This window comes from Alosa sapidissima, chromosome 4 (genome assembly GCF_018492685.1).
Source record: "Alosa sapidissima isolate fAloSap1 chromosome 4, fAloSap1.pri, whole genome shotgun sequence".
Taxonomy (NCBI): domain Eukaryota; kingdom Metazoa; phylum Chordata; class Actinopteri; order Clupeiformes; family Clupeidae; genus Alosa; species Alosa sapidissima.
The window spans coordinates 20,269,675-20,292,083 of record NC_055960.1 but is presented as its reverse complement, the minus strand read 5'-3'; the positions used below and the strand labels follow the sequence as shown (position 1 = coordinate 20,292,083).

The window sequence follows — 22,409 nt, the reverse complement described above, 5'->3', positions numbered from 1 at the left end:
AAAAACAAAATCTGGAACACAGAGGACAGAAGGGTGCTATTAGCCCTGCAGTCCAACGAGTGTTAAGAAGTCTACTCCCTTTTGTGACGCCTTGGACAAACCTCCACGTCTGCAGAACCAAAAAACAAAAAAAAAAACAACAAAAAAAAAAACACTTCCACATGACAGAAAGCCAAGACCAACAACCAACACCAGAACAAGGGAGACAGCACAGTTGCCCACAGACAACTACTACAAAGAGGTTACAACGTTTCTCTGAGGACACATAGTGGCTTTGGACTCATCCAGAAGCCTACCTTATACTTGCGGAAGGTGCTCTGGACCTGCCGAGCGGCCTCGTACAGCTCCCGTTGCTCCGGGTCACTCAGGGCCAACTGGGCCAGGTCCTGCTCCGCCTTGGTGTGAGAGACGCTGAGGAAGGCTGTCCAGTCGGCCAGGGAGGGGAGACCCAGCTTTCCCAGGGAGCCCTCCAGCTCGGGGGTCCCGCTGGACGAACCGGAGCCCAGGCCCGGGATGGTGCCGCCTAGTTTGTTGTAAGGGAACCTGGGGTGGACACGAAGACCAGGTTGTTTTTTTTTCCCCTTTGTGAGAACACTGTCTTTCATGACATTTTTCATAAAAGTCTGCAAATTGGGCATGAAGGTGCATTTAATTAATTATAAAATGTCGTTTATAACTACTCCAACTTATTAGAACTCACCGTTCAGCATCACCAAGGTAGCTGGCCAACCAATTCACTGTGCTGTTGACTGAAGAGCTGTCAACAGGTGTGGTGTCTTTTGGGACAAAGTTCTCTCTCTTGATGCGTTCAGGTGTGGCCTCAATAATGTGTTCAGCCAGAGTCATCATGTTCATCTGTAAAACCATCAGAAATTCATGAAGGTGCCTTTGAAATCTACTGGATTTAGATTATTTTCACTGTCAAAACCAGGTTTGTTTTGGCTTGATATTCTTTAGCACAACTAGTGAATGTAGGTAGTTGAGTTGAGGTAGTTGAGCTTTAGAATGACGTCAATACCTGTAGGTCCTCTGTGTTTTCCATATTCTCCTGACCGGAGAGCAGCTCGGAAACATCTCCGGCCCCGGAGACCTCCTGCATCCTCAGTCGGCTGGCCAGCCTCTCCTTCCCCAGGGTGCCACCTCCAGAGACCCCGGCCCCCTTCCTGCCCGATCCTGCTTTCCAGCTCAGACGACCAGTGGAGGCCCCCTGCCTGGCTCCAGACTGCCCTCCATCTCTGACCTCCCTGTCAGCCCCGCTCTCTCGAGGTACTTTGGGGGGACTGGATTTGGGCCGCTGACTCAGCTGTTCCATGCCCAGAGAAGAAGTCTCAGGGTTGGGCTTGTGTTTCTTGGTGACTGGGCCATCGCCTTGGGCCTCACTGGCATAATAGCTGGATGGCTCAGACCTGGGTCTTCTTAGATCTTTTAGAAAATAAAAAAAATCTTTTGTGAAATAAGACTGCTTGAAGTTCACAGGCACTCACAATATAGAAACTAATGTTAAACAAAATGTTGCATAATAACCACAGATGCTTTTATATCGCTCAGTGTGTTCCAATCTCTCATCACTGCTGTAACGGCTAAGTACACACACCCTTGGTAATCAACAGTAGGAAATACACACAGGTATCTATTTGCCCAGACCAAAAAGTAAACATCAATCATAAAACCCGTTTAAAGTGAAACCGAGAGTCATAAATCATTAGCTATGCTGTATGGCTAGCTTTCCTAGCTCTCGACTCCTCCAGATGATTAGATGTGCTCTGCCCCCTCATGGCTCCTCTCCGAGCGTGGCACGTGGCCAGGTTTACCTTGGGTGGTGGTGGTCGTGATGGAGCTGGAGCTGCTGGTGTTTGCCGTTCCCCTCAGACTGCCAGACAGCGCCTCTCCGCCCCACACCTCTACCCAGCTGTCTGCGTGCGCTCCGTCCAACCCGGGAGGGAAGGCCAGGCTGGGGCTGGACGCCCGATGATGATGATGATGATGATGATGCTGCTGCTGCTGCTGCTCGTCCCTCTGGAGGTGTTCCAGGCACTCGGCAAGGCGCGTGTGACCACGCGAACGAGCGATGGCCAGTGGCAGGCGGCCCAGGGAATCAGGGATGGCCAGGGCCCGCCGGTCCCACTTGTAGAGGAGCAGCGCTGCCTCCACGTGGCCTAGGGCACATGCCCACATCTGGAAAGACAATGTCAGCAGGTCTGGTCAGGGGACTGAAGCATCACAGACTACAACCAGATTTTGTTTTTTGAGAAGTTGCACCTCTAAGTATCAGAAATGTTGGATTTGTTTTCATTTTAAGCTTGAATATCTTTCACCACCATCCCATCACTTACCAGGGGAGTACAGGAAAAATGATCCACATTCAGCGGGTCCACCTCCAGTTCCAAATCAATACTGTCTGCATGCTTCGTGCTGTGGGCAAGAGGAGGTCAATTTAAATATCACTCATTTGTACACCTGAATTTAGCCCTTTTTCATTCAACTTTATTTTACTTCTCATAATTTAACTTCCAATAACCTATTCTAAAATGTATGTCAATTCTTGAGACGCTACATATTAAGGTAATACTCTTACATATTAAGGTAAGTTACAGTAATCTGTTGCCAGAGACCGTTGAAACTGACGCCTCTGTGTTTGTTTATGTCAGTGTCCTCACCGCCACTTGATGAGGGTCTGGATGAGGGTGGCGTAGCCTTGTGCTGCTGCCAGGTGGAGGAGAGTCATGCCACGGAACGTCTTGGAGTGGATCAAATGCTTGGATTTGGCCCAGCAGGCCCGGTTCATCATCTTCTCACAAACCACCACCACACGCCCCTCAAAGGAGCTTCCTGCCTGGGTTTTTACCACATCCTGGCCCCCGGGTGGAAGAGTTCAAAAGTTAAAAGTGTTCCTGTTCCTGAATAGAATCTATGAAAAGACTGACGTGGTCGGATGATAGGTCATTTTCTACAAATTGCATCGGCATGAAATATAAATGAAGAATACTTACATAGAGAAGGAAACTTGAACTGTGACTTTAGCTTTAAATTGCCCTTTTATACCTTTATTTGCTATCTGCTTTGCTATATTTGCTTTTGTTTATACATTTTTATGAAATGTATGAAATGTGCTACATAAATAAACTTTCCTTGCCTTGCATTTTTGTCAGGTCTAAGGGGTAAACAATCACAATAAAAAAGGCTGTGTTTCATTCCCTTAGATACATCTACTATATAGACTCAGAATATTTACTCCTGAAGGTAGATTACCTGTGACTGGCTGGTACTTCCACCGCCACCTCCTCCACCCCCACCACTTCCTCCACTCTCAGACGACCCTCCGCTGGCCGACTGCTGGCCGGCCATCTCGGCCATCCTGCGTTCCATCTGCTCCAGCCGCTCCAGGATGGACATTCTGAATTGGTTATCTGCGGACGGGCAGGCAGGCAGATACACAGACAGATACAGTCAAGTCAGGCCTCACATCCATTGTCATGATACTTATATGAAAAAAAAAAAACATAACAGCCTCTCTAGCTCAACTGGTAGGGATGAGCATTTGGCAGCAGTAAGCACATGCAACAGATTCCCTTATTTAAGTCTGAGTGAGTGTGTCATATGCCTTCGTTAGCAGCAAACACATCTACCTGTGTACTGTGTTAATAAAATGTGAATGGGCCCTCTGTATGGGTTTCTAGTGCTTTCCAGACTGGAAACAGACATGAATAAAACATGAACTTCTAATTGGATTGAACTCTATAGTAAAATGCAATGACTGGAAGAAGCATTCCCTAAAGAGATTGACAATCTGTTAATCCCACCTGACTACTTAACTGCAATACTCAATCATAGTACAATGATAAAAAATAAGACTTCTATATACAGTATATACACAAAATCTTTCTGGTAAAAGCTCAAGGGGCTTTCTGAAATAATGTAAATATCCAATAATTAAACAATAAATAAAAAATAATAATAATAATAATAAATAAAAAAAAAATAAACAAAGACAATAGTATTAATAAACTTAAATATATGTTAAATAAAATGTTAAAATAATGCAATTTCAAAGTTAACATCAAAACAGGGCGAGATGAAAATCATATGTAATAATAGAATAATAGAAAATAACATAAGAGTTGGTAAGAAAATATAAGAAATAATAAAATTTAAAATACATCTCTTCATACTGGTAAAAGATGTCTTATCCACTGTAAATGTTTATTAATTGTATAGAGCACCACTGTGTTTAGTTCTGTGGTTTGTAAACAGAAAAATGCCATATTCCAAAAATTAAAAGTTGTGCAATTTATTGTGCAATCACAATGAGATCTTGTAATCAGTTGCTAATCAATTCTGGGAACAGACTGTTGATGGTGTAGCATGTGTAGCATGTGTAAGATGCTGGCTGTGGCAGTCTGTAATAGCCAACGACGCTCAGTGTTAGTGGGTTGCAATGTGTCTTTGTTCACATAGTGCTGCAGTGTTGCTGCAGTGAAAATGATGTCATCTCCACCTGCTGCCGGCTGGGTTCTCTCTCTCCCCCCCTCTCTCTCTCCCTCTATCGCTCTCTCTGCCTCTCTCTGTTTATCCCTCTCTGTCCCTCTCTTCTCTCCCTAATCCCTTCCTGAGCTTGCACTCTTTTACACCCTATTCTTCGCTCTCATTCACTATGTGTCTTATTCTCAGCCTCTGTGTCCTTACATTCGTTCTCTTACGAATTTGTTCTCTTACGGGGGTGGGGGGTGCTACAGCAAGAACCTGTGACATAATAACTACTCATCCCCTTGCCTCCGCTACTTCTCTATCAGACAGTAGATGACCAATCACAGAGCAGCACCCAAAGCTGTGTTCAGTGAGCCAACCATAGAACAGCATTATAGAGCAAAAAACAGCATATTCTATTCAAATGTGACTAGTGCCTACTGCTTAGAAAGCACAAGCTCTTTAACTCTCATGCCACTGAGTAAATGAGGATTTGTTAAAGATGGATATCACTTTGCCTCTTGTCTTAACGGCATCTCTCCTATTACACTTTCTTTATCATTCATTCAAGTGTAACATAATAGTGTATGTTAAATGTAACAGAAAATATAGCAATGTGTAACTACACAATAACTACATACTGGCACAGAGAGTGTATTTAGAATGCAAGTACATTTTGTAAAAATACACCATCATTCAAAGACACTATTTTGATCAGATTGTTTGTCATTTGGTGGAACCACAACAAACTACTTCCTTTCCCCAAATATTTTCTGTAAATATAAACAATCACAATGTTATTATCTATTGTTTACACAAGGTGCTAAATTATACAATTATGCATTACTGAACAATGTAGCAAGAACATTTTTGGTAGAATTTTGCTCTTTAACGTGGCTTTTTGCCATTACCACACACACTCCTCATGCAGAAATTCAATGAAAGGAAGAAAAGCTAAATCTAGAAAAAACAAAAACAAAGAATTAAAGAGTTGCAAAGAAGTCTCCCTTTTCATTTACTTAGCAGGAAGCTTGTTGCCGGGGTAAATCCACTAGCCCTCGCTGTTTTCTGAAAAAAAAAGGCACTTAACCTCCCCTCCTCCCTCTGCAGGGCCTGTCCTGGTTTCTCAGTGTTGCATCATTCTAAAAGTGAGGGTATATCCAGCGGCTGCACTAGTGAAAACGGCTAGTGCACAGTGAAGCTGCAGAGCCACTCAGCCTCTCAGACTCACAAACAAGCTCTGCTCCACCTGTTGCCTTCCACAGTCTCACTCGCTGCTGTGAGCTAAATTAAAACACTGAACCCTCGATTCAACCTCTCATATCCTAAGGGGCTGAGCAACAAAAAAAATACATGTATTAAGGCACCACTGCTGTTTTTAATGGTGAGAAATGTCCTGCCTTGGGGTACCAGCACACAAGATGACAACAAGTTGAAACCCAAAAGTGATGTACTCAAAAAGAGTGGCAATCCAATTCTAATGAGGAAGGAACGCTTCTAGTGAAGTCATGTGACCAAAAACACATAACAGCAAACACTGTTCTGTACATGGAACCTAATATGCAATAATGTGTTATAAGAGGATTCAGTGGACTGATCTCAGATCAGAAGTTCTTAAGAAGATGCCGTGTTGCTGGGGTGTTAAGAGATTACAGCATATTGACAGGTGCTTTTAGACAAGGCCAGACAAATCAACTTTCTAATGCCATTATTTAGCCTGTCCATAATCTTTCAGTCCTGATTATTGTAATGACTCTACTCCCCCACACAGATCTCATGTTTGGAGGCTTAATGTAGGGCAGAGATGATAACTGGAAAACCCCAAAACAAATACCCTATAAACAGGAACAGTATCCACGTGCCTTAAAACACCATTATAAAGAGAACATTGACAGTGTTACAGTGTTACCATAAGGAGACATTCAAATATTCCAAGGGGTGTCTGGTGTTACAGGTGCTCTGTAAACTGTGTGTCAACATCAGACTCATTGTTGCAATTTCACTAAAACTGTCATACCTCTGTTGTAACATTTTAGTTCATTCGCATCTGGTCTTTTTAGTAGAAATGAGAAATGAATGTCGCAAATATTGCAGTTATTTTTTTTTTCAGCTATCTGCTTTCATAATCTCCCTGACAATGGAGATTTGTATGCCCATTCATATTGCTCACTGCAGGAAATCCCATCAGTTTAGTCAAGAGATTTGTTTTTATTCTGACCTAGTAACAAAGTACTGGTCTGAACATAAAGGCAAAAAGAACAAGTTACGACTTAGGTGGCATGTAACAAGTCTAACATAAAGATTTAAGTGGGTCGATTTGTTTTATTCATCGGGCATAAGGTTTTGCAGAAGAATGTGCCATTACTTGAGGCTATCAATGAATGAACCACGTGAAAAGCAAAACTACAGTTTTATCGAGTAAGCTATTGTTTGGAAACAGTGTCAACAGGTTGCTTTAACGGACTCTGACACATCGACATTAAGGAGCTTTTTGTTGTCTAGACGCTCACATAGAGTAACCTATTAGCCTACAATGTGGAGTGATCGTGTAACGTTTTTGGTTTCCCACAATCAGCCCAAAGCGCTTGTGTCGCTGTTCGCAACTCTTGGTTCTGAAATCGGAATGAACCTGCCCGAACTGACCCGATCCTGTATGGAAAACAGACTGTGCATAGGGCAAAGGGAGATGGGCTCGTGTATTCAGAAGTGTGAAATGTAACCTGGACTGTTATTCATTACATTTCTGAAGTTACTTATCTCTATGTTGGAAAACTAAATCAGTCACTATATGACAGCAATTGAACACATAGGTTAGCCTACGTATTTGTGTCTCCCTTTTTGAAAAGTTAATTTGATTTTGTTGACTTGATGTTAATGTAGTCTACATTCGTTTGGCTTCAACAAGAAAATAAGGCACAAGTGGAGTAAGATTATCCATCCACCACTGCCCTGGTGACAGTAAGCGTGTAAAATCAAACCACCCTTACAACCTCGGAACTGGAGAATGGAAAAGCACAAACAAACACAAAGAGAATCTAAAAAGGTCGAGGGAATAAACATACATCTACCCCAAGATGATGATAGCCTACTGTCAATCTAAGGGACACACAGAGAAAGCAATAATTCAATCATACAGTGCCATACATCAAACACTGGCCATACACCAGAGGACACGGTTGTGTAACTTTCCGCCAAAACACGTACACACAGACACAACCTACGTCGCCCTGCGTTCACTATTTTTCTTAAATCCAAACTAAAAGTACAGCAGAAAACAATGCAATACTAACCGGAACAACTCGACGGTCGCGTCTGTCACACTCACGCGTTTCCTTCTCTTCACAAGCATTTGAAATGAACCTCTGTGTGTCAGAGGGGCAGCTATGCTAACAGACCCAACAACAATAGAACAAAGTAGCCCAGAACTGGGGATAGTGGCGAGAGAGAGACAAAGAGGGAGAGAGTGAGACGTGGAGATATGAAGAGAGAGAGAGAGAGAGAGAACCCCTCTGTCTAAAGCTATTCCCTCCCCATCCCGCGGCACCAGCTTGCCTTTCGTTAGTTAGTAAAAGCGCGTCAGTGCTTGCCGCAGGTACACAGACGCCCTAGATTATGAGACGCCATCGACCCCAGTATCTAACACCAACTACACAGTCCTGCTCTGGAGAAAATGCAGGGAAATACATGGAGGATGCTATTCAGGATCTATCTAACAATGTGAGAGACACCTGGGCTAAACCAGTTTACAGCGACAGTGGCATTTTGACCGTCGGATCACTTGCTCTGTGAGTACGGACTTAAAACAAAGCGCACAGCGTGCCTCGTTGTTACGGTGCGGTACTCGCAGTTCGTTGCATTTCATAACCATCTGGTTGTAGAACGAGGTTTGGGATGCTAAACCTTAACGCCTGCTCTTGAAAGAAACACCCAGATCACAAAGTGAGTGACCACGTACACGATAATCAATGGATAGGGTCCGTGTTAAATAAGTTTGCTTATAAGCGTCTTTCTTTATTCTTTATTTCTTTATACACGTTAAAAAGAATGGGCAAGTCTGCACATGCCATTCGCTCTCCTGTCCCGTATACCAGCACCTGCAGCGCTGCAGAAAAACATTTCCCTATCCCTGCATTATGACAAATCAAAGCAGGTGGCTGTGCCACTAACCACAGCGCAAAACAGGTGTATTAGAGTGGATAGAGATACTATCATCACATGGGTAAAATGTGCTCTACTCAGCTCTACTCAGGTGCTTACTTATTTGCGCACCATTTGTGAATAGGGGCAAAATGTACTCCTAGACGCGTCTAACTTGGCTAATAGCACGATGATCAGGTTTCCATAATAAATCACCAAATTGCGAAGGGTGATTATCCAACCGGGGTTAATTAGAAATGTTCGTAAAATGTGATTAAATGACAGAAAACTCCAGAGACCGAATATGTGAATGGTGGTGTCTTCACTAAGGGGCTTTAACTTGGCTAATCGCGTTACAAAAGAAACAACAAGTTCCGAAGGAGTGGTTGAACATGTTAGTCACCTCTGATTAAATGGCCATGGAAAAGTTAAGACGTCCATGGGAGCTCGTTTAACGGTTTGCGTCTGGGCAGTTGGCATAGGAGATACATTATGAATAGCCTAGACTACTTGAGGATGTTGAGGACAGAAAAACATCGTCGCCACTGACTGGGATTCAGAATATTCACATGCATGAGAAGCCTAATCTGCTCAAATAGTTTATTGAAGATATAGACTACATTTCATAATGCAATATAGTATTTTAAATGCATAATTTTGCTCGCGCCTTAACCAAATATATGAACAATACAATTGTAACATTTCTAATGTGAAATTTTCACTATGTTGGCAACGTCTCAACAGCAGTGTACCTAGAAAACTAACGCTCCGTTTGGACATAGGTTAGACTAGGGTTGATTTCTATGTGGATAGCAAGTTGTCAACCATATTTACTAACAAGGCCATGGGGATATGTCATTGGTTCCAAATGGAGGGCGCACAGTCCTGACGCAATTGTTACAGGTAAACAAAGACCAGTGCAATGGCAGCAGGTAAAGTTACAATTCATTGGTGGTAAACAGTAATCAATGAGGATGGAAATATTGCATCATTTTAAAGTGTGTGGCTGTGTAAATGAGTTCAAGGGGTAGTTGATCAGCATGTGAGAGACCCTATTGTCTATGCTAATAAAGCTGCTGAATGAAAGAGGCATTTAGTCAAAGGCCAAAACAGTGCACATATAAGACCAAGGCACTCAAGAAACTTTACATAGAGATCCACAACCACAGTAACATCCAGACCAGTGATGGGCAAGTGGACTGGCAGTACTATAAACTATGTAACAGTGTTTCCATATACTGCACTGCTCTGACCAATCCACTGTAGAGCTCAAGCTCTGGACAGGCCAGAGAAACAAAGCCAGAGCCTCTTCCTAGTAAAAGGAAAAGAGAGGAGATGTCAGTCATGGCATCTCATCAGAGATTGTGGAGGGGTCCAACCTATCTGATACTACACATCTCTTGCAGTGAAGTGTTAAGTGGAAAATGCAGACAGTTGACAGTTGTTAGTTGTTGTCCATGATATTACAAATATTTATGTTTTAGCTTGTCTAATTACTCTTCTTGTTCTGTGTCACTAACCTACACAGCTCCTCAGCGTAAGAAAACCAAGATGGAGCCGCTGGCCTAAGCCTGGACAAGGAGGATGATGGAGAAGCCACGGGAGATGGACACATCTTTTCATGCGCCGGAGAAAAGGTACAGGACATTTTTTTAACACAATAGAGCACCCTTATCTACAGTTTTGTTTAGTGATGAATTGGGAGACGTGAGAGCATCAGATTGTCTTCGACTGTTTTTTGGAGAGGTTCCCCAGCACCACACAGCAGGTACAACAGCTATGAGGAACTTCCAAGCTACCAGCTGGCAACAAGAAACCCATACAACTAGTGGTGGTGAGATTAAGCTTCATGAATCTTTCAAGCTCTCTACCCAGATGTATTGAAAATTGGTTTATTTCATGAGGCTTCAAATGCACCACCTGCTGGTCAATGAAAATATAATACAAGAAAAGTTCTCCCAACAGTAGCCATTCCAAAATATGCTTCAATGTCAGTAAATGCCTGATACATATTAAGCAGTGGCCAAATCAACAACCTCTCTCTTTTGTGGCATTCATGCTCAGTAATTTTAAAGGTTAACGTCAGCTCAGCAGACAGGCATTTTAATGAAGCTTACAGTATCTTCCTGTGGGTTTTGAATATGGGTAAGGCTATTTGCACCCCTGGTGCAATTAGCAGTGTATGCTATTCGTACCCTGGTGCAATTAGAAGTGAATTCTATTCGTACCCCGGTGCACACAGCAATGTGTTCTATTAATACCCCGTCTGGTACAAATATCAGTGTATGTTATTTGCACCCCTGTGCATTTATTCTGGCATATTGATCACACAATGTAATAATAATAATAATAATAATAATAAAAAATAATAAAAAAGCAACATGTTTTTTTGTTGTTACATAACAGGGTGTGAATAACTCCGCTGTGTAATAGACACTCTGAATAAGGTATGCTGTTTGCATCAATGTATAGTTAGAAGTGGATGCTATTCGTACCCTGGTGTATATAGTAATGTATGCTATTTACACTCTGGTGCATTAACTAGCTAATTGTTGCCGATTTCTTGTTCAAATTGCGCGCCTTCTCTCCAGAGACGTTGGTACACATGCACACTCACTCTGCCAAAACGTATCTCATGGGAAACGAACCCCGGTCTCCCACATACTAAACCATGTCTGTGACCACTGCTATGTCTTCTTCCACAACTAAATGGTGTTTGCAGGTAAAGTTATAGTTTATAGGCCTGAATGTCATATTCACAAAATTTCTGACGGTTGTATGTGTTCACTGAACCAAGATTATGAAAATAAAACACAACTTTTCAATCTAAAACTTAAAGGAAAATTCCGGTATTTAGCACTTTGAGTACCTTTTCTGGTTTGTTTTGGATGAACTAGAGTGGTGGACACCGACATTTTGACAATTGGTCCTGTCTCGACTTTTCTGACTCGTTTTGAATCGCCTTTGACTATTTCAGAGTGGCTGCCTACAGGCATGCTCAAACATGTCATAAAACAACCCTTAACGTTCGTTTTCAAAACTGTGCAACTCACCGAGTGGTTAGTGGTGTTAGTTGATGTTCCAAAACAAGTAGCGTAGCGAAATACAGTTTCTTTCGTGTTTTATTTGGCATTTTGTAAAATCCCATTGATTTCTGTTGGAAGACCCATTGCACGTTGATATTACTGCGCCACCGTCTATGCTTCAGGCTCAAATATTGAGCGGAAGTTTATATGCGGTTGTGAGGTGTCTGAAAAAATAATACCTGTTAGGCAGCCACTCTACAGCAGTAAAGGCGATTCAAAATGAGTCAGAAAAGTCGAGACAGGACCAATCATCAAAATGTCGGTGTCCACCATTCTAGTTCATCCAAAACTAAATACCGGAATTTTCTTTTAATCTGAACAGATATTAGTGCCGAAACCTTTCAGAATTCTTCACTTTCTGCTGACGAAAAAACGAATGTCCGCCATGTTTTTTGTGCACGTGAGCAACGTCTTTTTGTTGTTATGTCACAGGGTGTGAATAGCTCAGCTGTGTGGCCAAGGCTATTCGTACCAGGGGTGTAAATAGGCACTCCGTTGGAATATTGGCACACTGCATAGCAGGCTTCAGCTCTAACTACTGCCCTACCAGGATGTAGATGAGTCAATTGATTTCTAATCTGACTATTAGTGTATTAGGCTACCAAAATAACACGGTATTGTGTCTATGATAATAACATGTCATGCGAACAGTGAGTCATTGTCAGGTTGGTGTATGGTAGCTTCTCAATCAAAATCTCCAACTAGGCTACTCCAAACAAGTGAAAGACACTAGAGTTCGAGAGGGGACTTAGGACATTGTAGCACTGAAGCCTCTTGTTTGAGATGAACCAGATGAACCACTTCTCGAAGCAGTGGACTTGAATGAAGCTTCAAATTTAGTGCATGACGTAATATCACCCAAATGGTACAAGCCTTGATACGGAGCTTAGATGGGAAGGGGTTGACGTTCTCGACATGCTTTGGAGCCTCAGTATCAACCATAACATCACTACATATAACTTAAGCTGGCCTTCAACCTGTAACGTTACCCACAAATAAATGTATGTAGAAAGGTGAACGTTGAAAGGTATGGTTTTGGCTCATACCAGTAGAGGGCCCAGCACAGCAAATTATACATTTTGAACGCTGATCATGGTGCGATTAGCCAAATTAGCCATGGACATCAAACAGGTGATGATCATCGATCATAACTTGCACTCATTTACCTCTAGCTGGGGCATTTAGCTCAGAGAACGTTTTTAGAAATAACCTCATAAGATCGATAGTGCTGTGAAAGACGCAATGACTTAAGGGCAATGTAGATATACAATTAAAGATTAGCCATTTCTTTCTACAACAGTCGAGAACCCTTTTGCAATTATGTAAGCACATAATGTAATCTGAAAACTGCTGCCCTGCTCTCAGCTGGTATTCTGTCTATAATGGAGTGGAATAGAAATTTCTAAGTGACCCCAAACCTTTGACTGGTAGTGTATATATATATATATACAATTGGAGCCAGAGTGTTCAACAATCTCTTCTTATTTTTAAGTGTATCACCAGAGGTCAGCACCTCGTTAAGAGTGTGTTGGTGTGCGGTGCGCTACTCTCTGTCTACAAGCAGAGCTGTTAAAGCCACAAAACTCACCATCCAGAGACAGCCAGTCGTGCTGTGAGGAGGGAAGGGCAGGCAGGGCACGGGCCTTGTACTCAAACACCACTGAGTTGGAGATGATCTGCCCACTCACCGTTACCTGAAGGGTCACTAGGCCGGTGTCATGGGCTGTGAATGGACACAAATACAAATCATGTGTGGAAGATCAGTACAGACACCATTGAGCACAGTACAAATCAAAATACTGCTAAATCAGACAATGCTTGTCAGTTTGGAGAGTACTGCACGTAAATTGGATTTGGAGAGTTAGTGGAGTGAGGCATTGTGGTTAAGTTTGTATGTTGTACCTGGGCAGTAGCAGCGGAGCACGCCAGGTTGGATAAGGGAGGCAGGAACAGTGATCTGGTCAAACAGGCAGCTGTAGTCACTGCTGGCCTCCTGCCAGGGGCCAGTGATAAGCACCTTCACCCCTCCCTGAAACAACAAAGCGTACACAAACTCAGCATACACACCATTTCAGCCAGCATGATCTAGTCTCAATTCAATCATGTCATTCCTCCCCTTTGAAAGGTTATTTAAAAATTAGGTTTCAAATGGTTGATTAAAGGCATACAGTTTACAGTCACAATATCGATATTAGGTACTTTGCTTTTATATACAGAGGTTTCAACCCATCAAATCAAAGTTAGTTCAAAACCAAAGGCAGTGCTGTAAAATAAAGAGAACTTAATATGAACACATGAACAGTGTCTCTTTGGGCTATGTTCTCTTATTTAACAATTATTGATCTTACACGGTTTATCATCGTCCCTTTTATGACTCTTTAGTTTTGTTCCAGTTCATCGTACTTATTTATTTTGTCATGATTAATAATATAATTCATGAGTTCATGATGACCAACTTTCTGTACATGAGTATTGTTTTTCTGTGGTGTTGAGGATTTAAAATGCTCTGTTTTGACCCTACCGTACATAATCTGTTTAAAACAGTGATGCACTACTGATCTGAGTTACTTACAAACACATACTAACTTAATGTGTTAAATGTAACAATCCATAGGTGAGTCCTAAACCATGTATGATTATTGTGTGAATAATGTACGGGTTGCTTCCCAAAAAATGCACATTTTTGCTAGAAAGTAATGACGTTCTTTTTCCTCTCTCTTAAACATAGTCTTTTTTTTCTCAGTGGCCAAAAATGGTTTCCTACTGAATGTGCCAACAAAATATTGTCACCTTGTGGTGAAAATGAAGACTGTCTAGCCAGAAGAACTAAACAGAAGATAACAGACCACATCATGAGACTCACCTCGGGGTAGGACCACTCGGGCGAATAGTCGGTCACTACGAACAGACGTCCAGTGGCCTGGATGATTTCCATGGTCCCGTGGGCCACTCCAGCTGAGGCCACCTCTGCCACTTGCATGTAGGCCAGCTGGCCGGCCTCACCTGGGCCGGTGGGGGCCGTACCTGCCTGGGGGCTGCAGCAAGGTTGAAGGCAGAGCTCCCCTGAACTGTACCCGACCGAGGGTTGACCGCCTCCCCCGCCCTCCTCTCCCGCCTGCTGGGGTGTGGCGCCGGACGACACCTGCCCCTCAGCACCAGAGTGGGCCAACAGCTGGTGAGCGTACAGCTCGTTACTTCCTGCTCCCACGTTGGCTCCGCCTCCTCCGGCTCCAGCTCCTCCCCCAGAGCCCCCGCCTTCCACCGAGATGAAGTCGTTGATGAGGTCGGAGAACTGGTTCCCAAAGGACACGTCAAAGTGGTCCAGGTTTATCTCCATGGCCCCTCCACTGCCACTGGCGCTGTTGTTGCCCTGGTGGGAAGTGACCGCGCTGAAGAGGCCCTGCACCAGCCCCGTGCCTTGGAGCAGGGGCAGCTGGGAGTGGGAACTGCCCTCTGCGCTGGACCCATCGGTGCCATTGCACAGGGCGCTAGCGTCATTCCCCGCTCCTGTCACCCCGTTACCCTCCGAGTGGGACTGGAGGTAGTGATCTACGCCCTCCGCTCCTCCTGCCTCCGCCCCCATGGTGCGACACATCTGCATGCCGCCGTCCCCAGCCTTCAGCAGCCCGTCGGCGGCCCTGGAGTCTTGTCCACTAACGTCTCCAGCCTCCTCACCGCCTCCGTTCTGCTTCAGACTCCCCACATCTCCGGTCTCGGCGCCGGACCCAGAGAAGCGGCTCTGGAACTGAAGCAGCTGAAGGGTGTTGGACGGCCCGTTCCTCTCCGTTGGTGATGTGCCGTTGCATTTGGCAACACCATGCTGACCACCGTGGGAAGGGGCCTGGTGTTGGGAACGGAGGGTACCGTTGGCACACGGGGAGTCAGACTTCACCACAGGCAGAGCCATGTAGGTCCCCGGGCCCTGTGAGCCCTGCCCAGACCCAGAGCCGTTGCTGCTGGTGGGAAGGCCTTGGGGCTGGGAGGACTGAGGGGAGCTCTGCAGGAAGAAGCTGGGCGAGTGGCTCTGATGGGGCAGGTGAGGGCTGCCCAGGGTCTGGTTGTAGCCAGTGGCCGACATGACGCTGGCGGAGTAGTCCTGCTTGGCATCGATGGCACTGAAGTCCATCTGCTCCAAGGTGGTGCTGGGGCTCAGGCCTCCGCCGGTGGGCAGCAGAGAGTTGGTGGGGGTCAGCGCCAGGGAGCTCTGTGGGGCGTTTCCGCCGGTAGAACCCGAGATGCCCCCTCCGCCACTGCCCACCTCCCCGACTTGGAAGCCGCTCTCCTTGGCAAGCTGCTGCTCGAAGGACGTGTCCTCCGTCTTGATGTTCTTCACCAGGGCGGCGCTGAAGCCGTAAGTGTCGGGCAGCGTGGACGAGCAGCTCAGGCCCCCCTCGCCGCTCTCGGACTTGAGCCCGTTGCCGCCGTACGTCTGGCCCTGCTTGGGGTTGTTGAGGAAGCAGTCGGGGTCAAAGTTCATGGTGGCCTCGGGCAGCTTGATGGTGGTGGTGTCCAGGCTGCTGGAGAGGACGAGCTCCTCGGAGACGCTTCCGGCCGTCAGCATGGCGAGCCCATCCGCACCGGCTCCTTCTCCCAGGCCCACCGCGCCAGGGAAGGCAAACTTGTGTCCGTCGGTGGCCACGGCCAGCACCAGTCCCCCCGGGGTGGTCTCTGTGCCCAGTAGGTGTGCGTTGGCGCCCCCTGTGGGTGACATGCTGTAGACCGGGTCGGCGTTCACCTCGGACATGAAGACGCTGCTCTGGGACAGGCTGCCCATGACGGAGGTGACGTGCGCCATGGCGCTGACCACCGGGCTGTCGGCCATGTCGGGCTCGCTGTTCAGCCCGCTGCTGATGGACACGGGCGAGCTCTGCGTGGTGTCCGGCACCTCCACCTGGTTGCTGGACGACACCTCGGTGCTGCTCTGGTGCAGCAGCGCCGGCTTGGCCACCTTGCCATTGCGCTTCTCCCGCGCTCCTGCCGCCGCACCGTCGCCGCCACCCCCCCGGCCATTCTTGCTGTGGCTATGCTCGGTCTTCCCCTCGGACACATCGTTGTTCTGCACCTCGCTGTGGCTACTGTACGGGCCGCCTGAGCGCGGGTCCACCTTCGGGGAGATGATGCGGTGTTTGGCACTGTTGCACTTATGGTGCAGGCTGCTCCCAGCACCTGAGGAAAGGGGAGACAGAGTGCAGACACATACACACATCACTCAAAATCAAGTTATATGAATAACAATATATTATATATGGAATATGTATGGAGGCATGGATAAGTAAAGGCCTATGGGCATATATACAGAACCCTTACTACTGATCTCCTTGATGTTTGATTTAATGAATTGTGAATATGAATTGTGAGCCCTCTCCACTACCACCATCTAGTGGTGAAATGTTTGTATGAGTAAATATGCCTTGTACAACTCAAGTGTAAAATAGGCACAGTGTTCACAAATGTACAAAAGCAGTTATGCTGTATTTTATTGAAAGCCACTCATGTTTTAGTCACCGATAGTCCCATATAAGGAGGATTCTTTCATCTTTTCACGGTACTTTAAAAAAGACTGCCCAGTGCAAAGTTGTTAAGTTGAAGGTATCAAACATGCCTAGAAGAGTGTGCCACTAATACTTGGCCAGAGGGTTGCTACCACAGAGCACTGTTTGTTCACTTAAACAAGGCAAGTAATGCTCATTTGGAAGGATAAAGGGCCAACTGTAGGCAGCTTTGGGATGATAAAGGGAGACTTTGTGTAAACATGCTGCCTTGTGCCAGACGCCATGAGAAGGTTAGGATTATGTTATCTTTAGCAACTAATGTGCATTTTTGACAGTTAGGAGCACTTCACCCAAAAGGGTCCAGCTGGGTCAAGATGGCAAGATCAATTTCTTCTGAGTAGTCTTACACAGTTATGATGTGATATTGACACTTCAGTATCTTGAACTTGATTACAGTAAAAATGATTCGACATTTACTGTAAATAATTGACTGTAGCCCTCTTTTCACGGTTATTTCTGTCCACATGTAATCCTCACTGTGATAACTGCAAACTAATGCCTCTTCAGGTGAAGCATACAGCTAAGGTCATGTGGCTAAACTCTTTAGAGCAGATGGGTTTTCAGGCTGGACCAAGGCTCTGACATGGATACCTCAATAGCTCCCTCTGGTGGTGAAATTGTATGCAATTTCTCAAGTGTATCTCAATGATGTAGCTTTTTTTAACATACAAGAAAATTACTCTAAACATGGATTTTTCAGGGCAGGTTATGCAGGTTACAGATATAAGCACCTGATTGTGCAGCTTCAACGTGTGGAGTATCCCAGTATAACTAGATACTCTAAACAAGCTTTTCTCAGGGCGGGTTTATCTTACAGTATAACCACCACACTAGCCCTGTCAGGTTTCTCATATTCTTCTGTACATCAGCTATAAATGTGTATGAGCTACTTTACCCATAAGGCACTGTCAGCACCTTCTGTAAATGGCTGTTCTTTCCCCTGTCCGGTTACATTACAGAGTTCATCAAAAATTTAGATTTCAATAAGATAAAACTGCCCTCCTCTGCTAGTTCTCCATACTGCTAGAAGCATTCCTTATGAAGTCTATCTTTATTTTGGGCAGGATAGGCTTTTAAAATATGTCTTGGATTCATTCAAGAAATAATCTATCTACCTGTCGGTGCACTGGGGTATCACATTCATACTTTATCAGATTAAATTCAAACTTGCCTGTAATGCTTTCTGAGGACATTTTCACACTAAAAACTAAAGAGTTTACTTTTACCCTCCAATGCTGTTAACAGCTAAACCATGAAAGCTGCAAATAACTGGTTCTTTCCCTTCCTTCTTCCTTACCAAATGTCAAGTAATCTGTCAGAGCACCTGCAACCTGCAACTCCATAGACATGATCTCAGTCAGTGAACCGCTCACCTAGGTTAGTGGTTTCCCTGTGCCACCCCCCTACTGCACCCCGTCCCCGACTGCGTCCCTTACCCAGGGAGCCTGTGCAGAGGCAGTTGTGGGTCCGGGGCGGCGGCTTGGTCTGGTGGCTGTCCAGGATCTGCTGCACCAGCTGCTCGGCAGAGAAGCCGGTGCTGCTGTTCCCGTTGCTGCAAGTCCACTTGATGCCATGAACTGCCGGGAGAGAGGGGGAGACAGAGACGACGCGTCAGCCAGCCGCACAGACCACCAGCCACGCCTCCCGGCCCTGCAAACCCCAGCCAGCTGCCCCTGCAGAGGCCGGAGACACCCCCGTCCGCAGGCGGACACATGCCCTACATCATCCCCACCTGAAGGGAGAAAACATCCCTCCCCTGCACACATATGAAACAACTGACCTTCATGCAAATGCATTATGTTTCATATTTTAGGGCCTACCTTTTTCAGAGCTTTTTCTTTCTTAGCTCTGTATCCCAGAGTTAAAGTTTCGACCCAAATAGTTAGTTGTTTATCTGTTGTACAAGTGCAGTGGTGTAGGAATAAGAAATAAAATGTGTATTTGGTGCTATGTGCAGTATGATGAGATGTAATAAAAAGGCATTACGGCTCAGATTTGGGGAAATTCTTTTTTGCTGTGTGGTGATTTGGTGGTGTGGTGGTGAGAATTAGCAATGAGGTGGTCAGTTATAGTCTGACCTGAGTGGAAAACCCGCTTTTTTTCCACTCTCGGTTCATGGGTTGGATGGCTGTGATGCAAACTCACTGGAGAGGAACAGACAGTGAGCTGAGTCAAACAGACAAGGACGGACGAGACACAAGGTGACTTTTCCCATCGCGGCCAATCGGAATTTGCCGGGGGGGAAAAACAGCGAGACAACATCACCACCACTCCCATCAGCATCACCACCCCGATATTCTAAATTCATCAGCCATGTGACAACCAGAGCCCAGCCAGAGTGAGAGCTGCTCTCTGCATGACTCCCATACCCACTGTGCCTCATTCAAGCACCCCCCCCCCCCCCCCACACACACACACACACACACACACATACACACACACAAGCACAGAAATACAAAATCAGTCCATCAGGCATTGTGGGGTATGTTTAGCTTGGTGGGCCTCCATTTCACACCTATTGGAAATAGCTCTTGTAGTTGAGCTCAGCTAACCCTAGATGGCAGTGTTGCACCACAGCAGATGCGTGCCTCAGCTAGAAGGTCATTCAAAGAGACTGACGCCAGTGCTGCTCTTATATGTCCTTTTCTGCTTTCAGCACATAATCAGCAGAAAGGCTCAGTCAACTGGCATAAAGATATAAAGTCAGCGCATGTCCATGGTGTGTCATAGTTAAACGAGAAGTCCTGCACACTGTAATATTACATATTAACATATTATATTTTGTCTATATTTGTTTAGTTCTTAGACTTGAATGGCAGTGTGTTGTCTCTCATGTGATGTCTTATCTTATGTCTTGTCGAATTCACATCCTTATTAAATTTGAAGCTGAAAAGTGTCTTATTTACCTGTGCAGAAATTACCAGATGACGAAGGCATGAACTGCAATACCATTTGTCAGTCGTAGGGTGTATTCATCATGTCAATATCTTTACAGAAGTGAGGCTGAGTAAAGTCCTTCAAGTTGAGTGATGACACAAACTTTGAGTGAAGGGAACTGAAGTGTGTGTGTGTGTGTGTGTGTATGTGTGTGTGTGCAAATAGTATACAGTACACAGTAGGCCTACGTGTGTGTAAGATCTGCAAACACTACATAGATGTGCCAAGTCACTTGGGCTAGTGTGAAATGTATTTACCTGATCTCATTAAGTAAAATTGATTAATTAGATAATGATTTTCATACTCCTTAGTTACATCAGAGTTGTGAGTGACAGTTACAGAAAGTGCATGAATTAGCTTTAGCCTCACATGAGTGACTCCTAGAAACACGGTTGCGAGCAGTAATTCTTCATTAGAATGTATTAATTGCAATTTCATTTTAGCTGATTAATTCATTGTCTCTTTTTTACTGCATTTTCCTCTCTCTCTCTATGGAGATTAACTGCCTCACATGCCCTGTGCTTTTCACCCGTCTTGTGCCTCCACGATTTTTGAGTTTTCAATGACAGCAGAGTGGTGGTGAAGGTGGTTGAGAAAGCTGTGGTGCAGAAACTTACACATGGGCTTGAGTTGGCTGATCAGCTCCTCCTTGGTCCACTTGGCCCATTCCTTCTTGTCAGTGTTGATGGAGCACAAGATGGGCCCGCACGGCTTCCCACAATCCTCTATGGCCGGGACATTCAGATAGTGGACCAACACGATGTCTGGGTTCTGGGAGGTGACGTCAGGGACGGAGAGAGAGAGAGAGAGAGAGAAACAGAGGGGGGAGGGGGGAGGAGGAGGGAGAAACTGTGAATGCTGCACTTACAGACCGTGTGACAAAAGAGAGACTAGGATGAAGTGACGGGAGGGGAGGGAGAGAATGGACTGAGGACAGGGATAAATTGAGCAGAGAGTGAGGGAGAGAGGAAAGGAGAGAGAGAGAGATAAAAGAAAGAAGAAAGGGAAGATAGAGTAAGTCTGAGAGGTGTGGGGGATGGCTATCATCTGCACACTGCTTCTTTGGAGGAATCGGGAGCCATCTGCTGTGTGAATAGGCACGTTCCATCAGCCGTCGTATGGAGCCGAGGAAGTGTTACTATAGTCTGGCACGTGAGGCGTGTGGGACCGAACACTGCCCCAGCCCATTCAGAGACGTGTGGCTCAAACCAACCGTCACCACTGAGAACAATGAAATACAAATACAACCGAAAAAGACTTGTGTCTATGAATGTGTGTGTATGAGTGTCTCTGTATGTGTGTGTGTGTGCATGTGTGTTTGTATGTATGTGTGTGTGTGTGCGTGTGTGTGTGTGTGTGTGTGTGTGTGTGTGTGTGTGTTTGTACATGTGTGTGTGTGTGTGTGTGGGTGTGTGTGTGCAGCGAGGGAAGGAGGGAGGGAGGGAGTGAATTTGCAGGCGTTGATTAGTGGCAGAAGATGAGGTTTCTAAATTGACTTAATTGGCACACACCAGTCACATTCCCTGTGGAACCCCATGCCCTCAATTAGCTTCAAAGTATTTACCCAGCTCCAAACGCTACTACACACATCCACACCCTCCTTACGGCAATAAATTACCTTAATTGACAGCTTATGAGTAATAGGTGTTGCTTAAAAGCACGTTTCACCAACAGGGGATATTTTAACATACTATAAAGCAAAATGAAGAGCTTTAGGGCATTTGGTCCCCCTCGTTGTCGTAATTGCATTAGCATGCATGTTCACAGACCTTTATAGACAGCATCACATAGCACACATGACCCATGGCGACTGGAAAATGGTTTAATAACGGCGATGTCTAATGTGATAAGTGTCTAACGCTGTTATGGGTGGTCTCTGCACTCCTTTGGCTGAAGGATGACTGAGAGGCATTGAAAGCAGGTAGCCCACAGACAGAACTCAAGAGTCGTTTTGGCTGTTTTGGCTCTTCATCAGAGCCAGAATCCAGAAGGAGAGCTGTACGGAGGCATGCAAACGTTGTCTGTCACACAGTGCATTCTGTTCAGTTGTCCTGGGGGGGGGGGCACACAAACGAGCGCATAGGTAATTTCCTTCAGCTCCTGAAGGGTGGGTGAAGTGAATGGGTGAGTGGCAGCTTGGTGGGTCACAGGTTGAGACTGAGCGAGTCGGGGGGTAAGAGAGGGCTACTAAAGATTTACAAAGGGCCAGACAGAAAGGTCAGTCATTCACATG

General features: G+C 45.3%; 1 protein-coding gene and 1 long non-coding RNA gene across 10 annotated transcripts in view; one reads left to right on the top strand and one right to left on the bottom strand.

The window, feature by feature from the left end:
* Nucleotides 1–22,409, bottom strand: part of camta1b (calmodulin binding transcription activator 1b) — a 252,264-nt gene that overhangs the window by 23,060 nt on the left and 206,795 nt on the right. For all 9 annotated transcript variants that reach the window (XR_006031366.1, XR_006031365.1, XM_042090381.1 and 6 more), the window contains exons 7-18: nt 20,794–20,947; nt 18,676–18,816; nt 14,551–16,853; nt 13,590–13,716; nt 13,276–13,410; nt 3,250–3,407; nt 2,658–2,851; nt 2,334–2,412; nt 1,812–2,175; nt 1,019–1,422; nt 701–855; nt 297–543 (exon numbers count right to left, since the gene is read on the bottom strand). Coding sequence is in view for 7 of the 9 variants with exons in the window: in XM_042090381.1 (XP_041946315.1) it covers nt 297–543; nt 701–855; nt 1,019–1,422; nt 1,812–2,175; nt 2,334–2,412; nt 2,658–2,851; nt 3,250–3,407; nt 13,276–13,410; nt 13,590–13,716; nt 14,551–16,853; nt 18,676–18,816; nt 20,794–20,947 (4,461 nt within the window). In the remaining 2 variants the exon portion in view is untranslated. The remainder of the gene's footprint in view (nt 1–296; nt 544–700; nt 856–1,018; nt 1,423–1,811; nt 2,176–2,333; nt 2,413–2,657; nt 2,852–3,249; nt 3,408–13,275; nt 13,411–13,589; nt 13,717–14,550; nt 16,854–18,675; nt 18,817–20,793; nt 20,948–22,409) is intronic.
* LOC121707676 lies at nt 7,761–14,508 on the top strand. Its single transcript, XR_006031368.1, has 3 exons — nt 7,761–8,249; nt 10,130–10,238; nt 14,431–14,508. It is a non-coding gene; the product is annotated as an uncharacterized LOC121707676 (long non-coding RNA).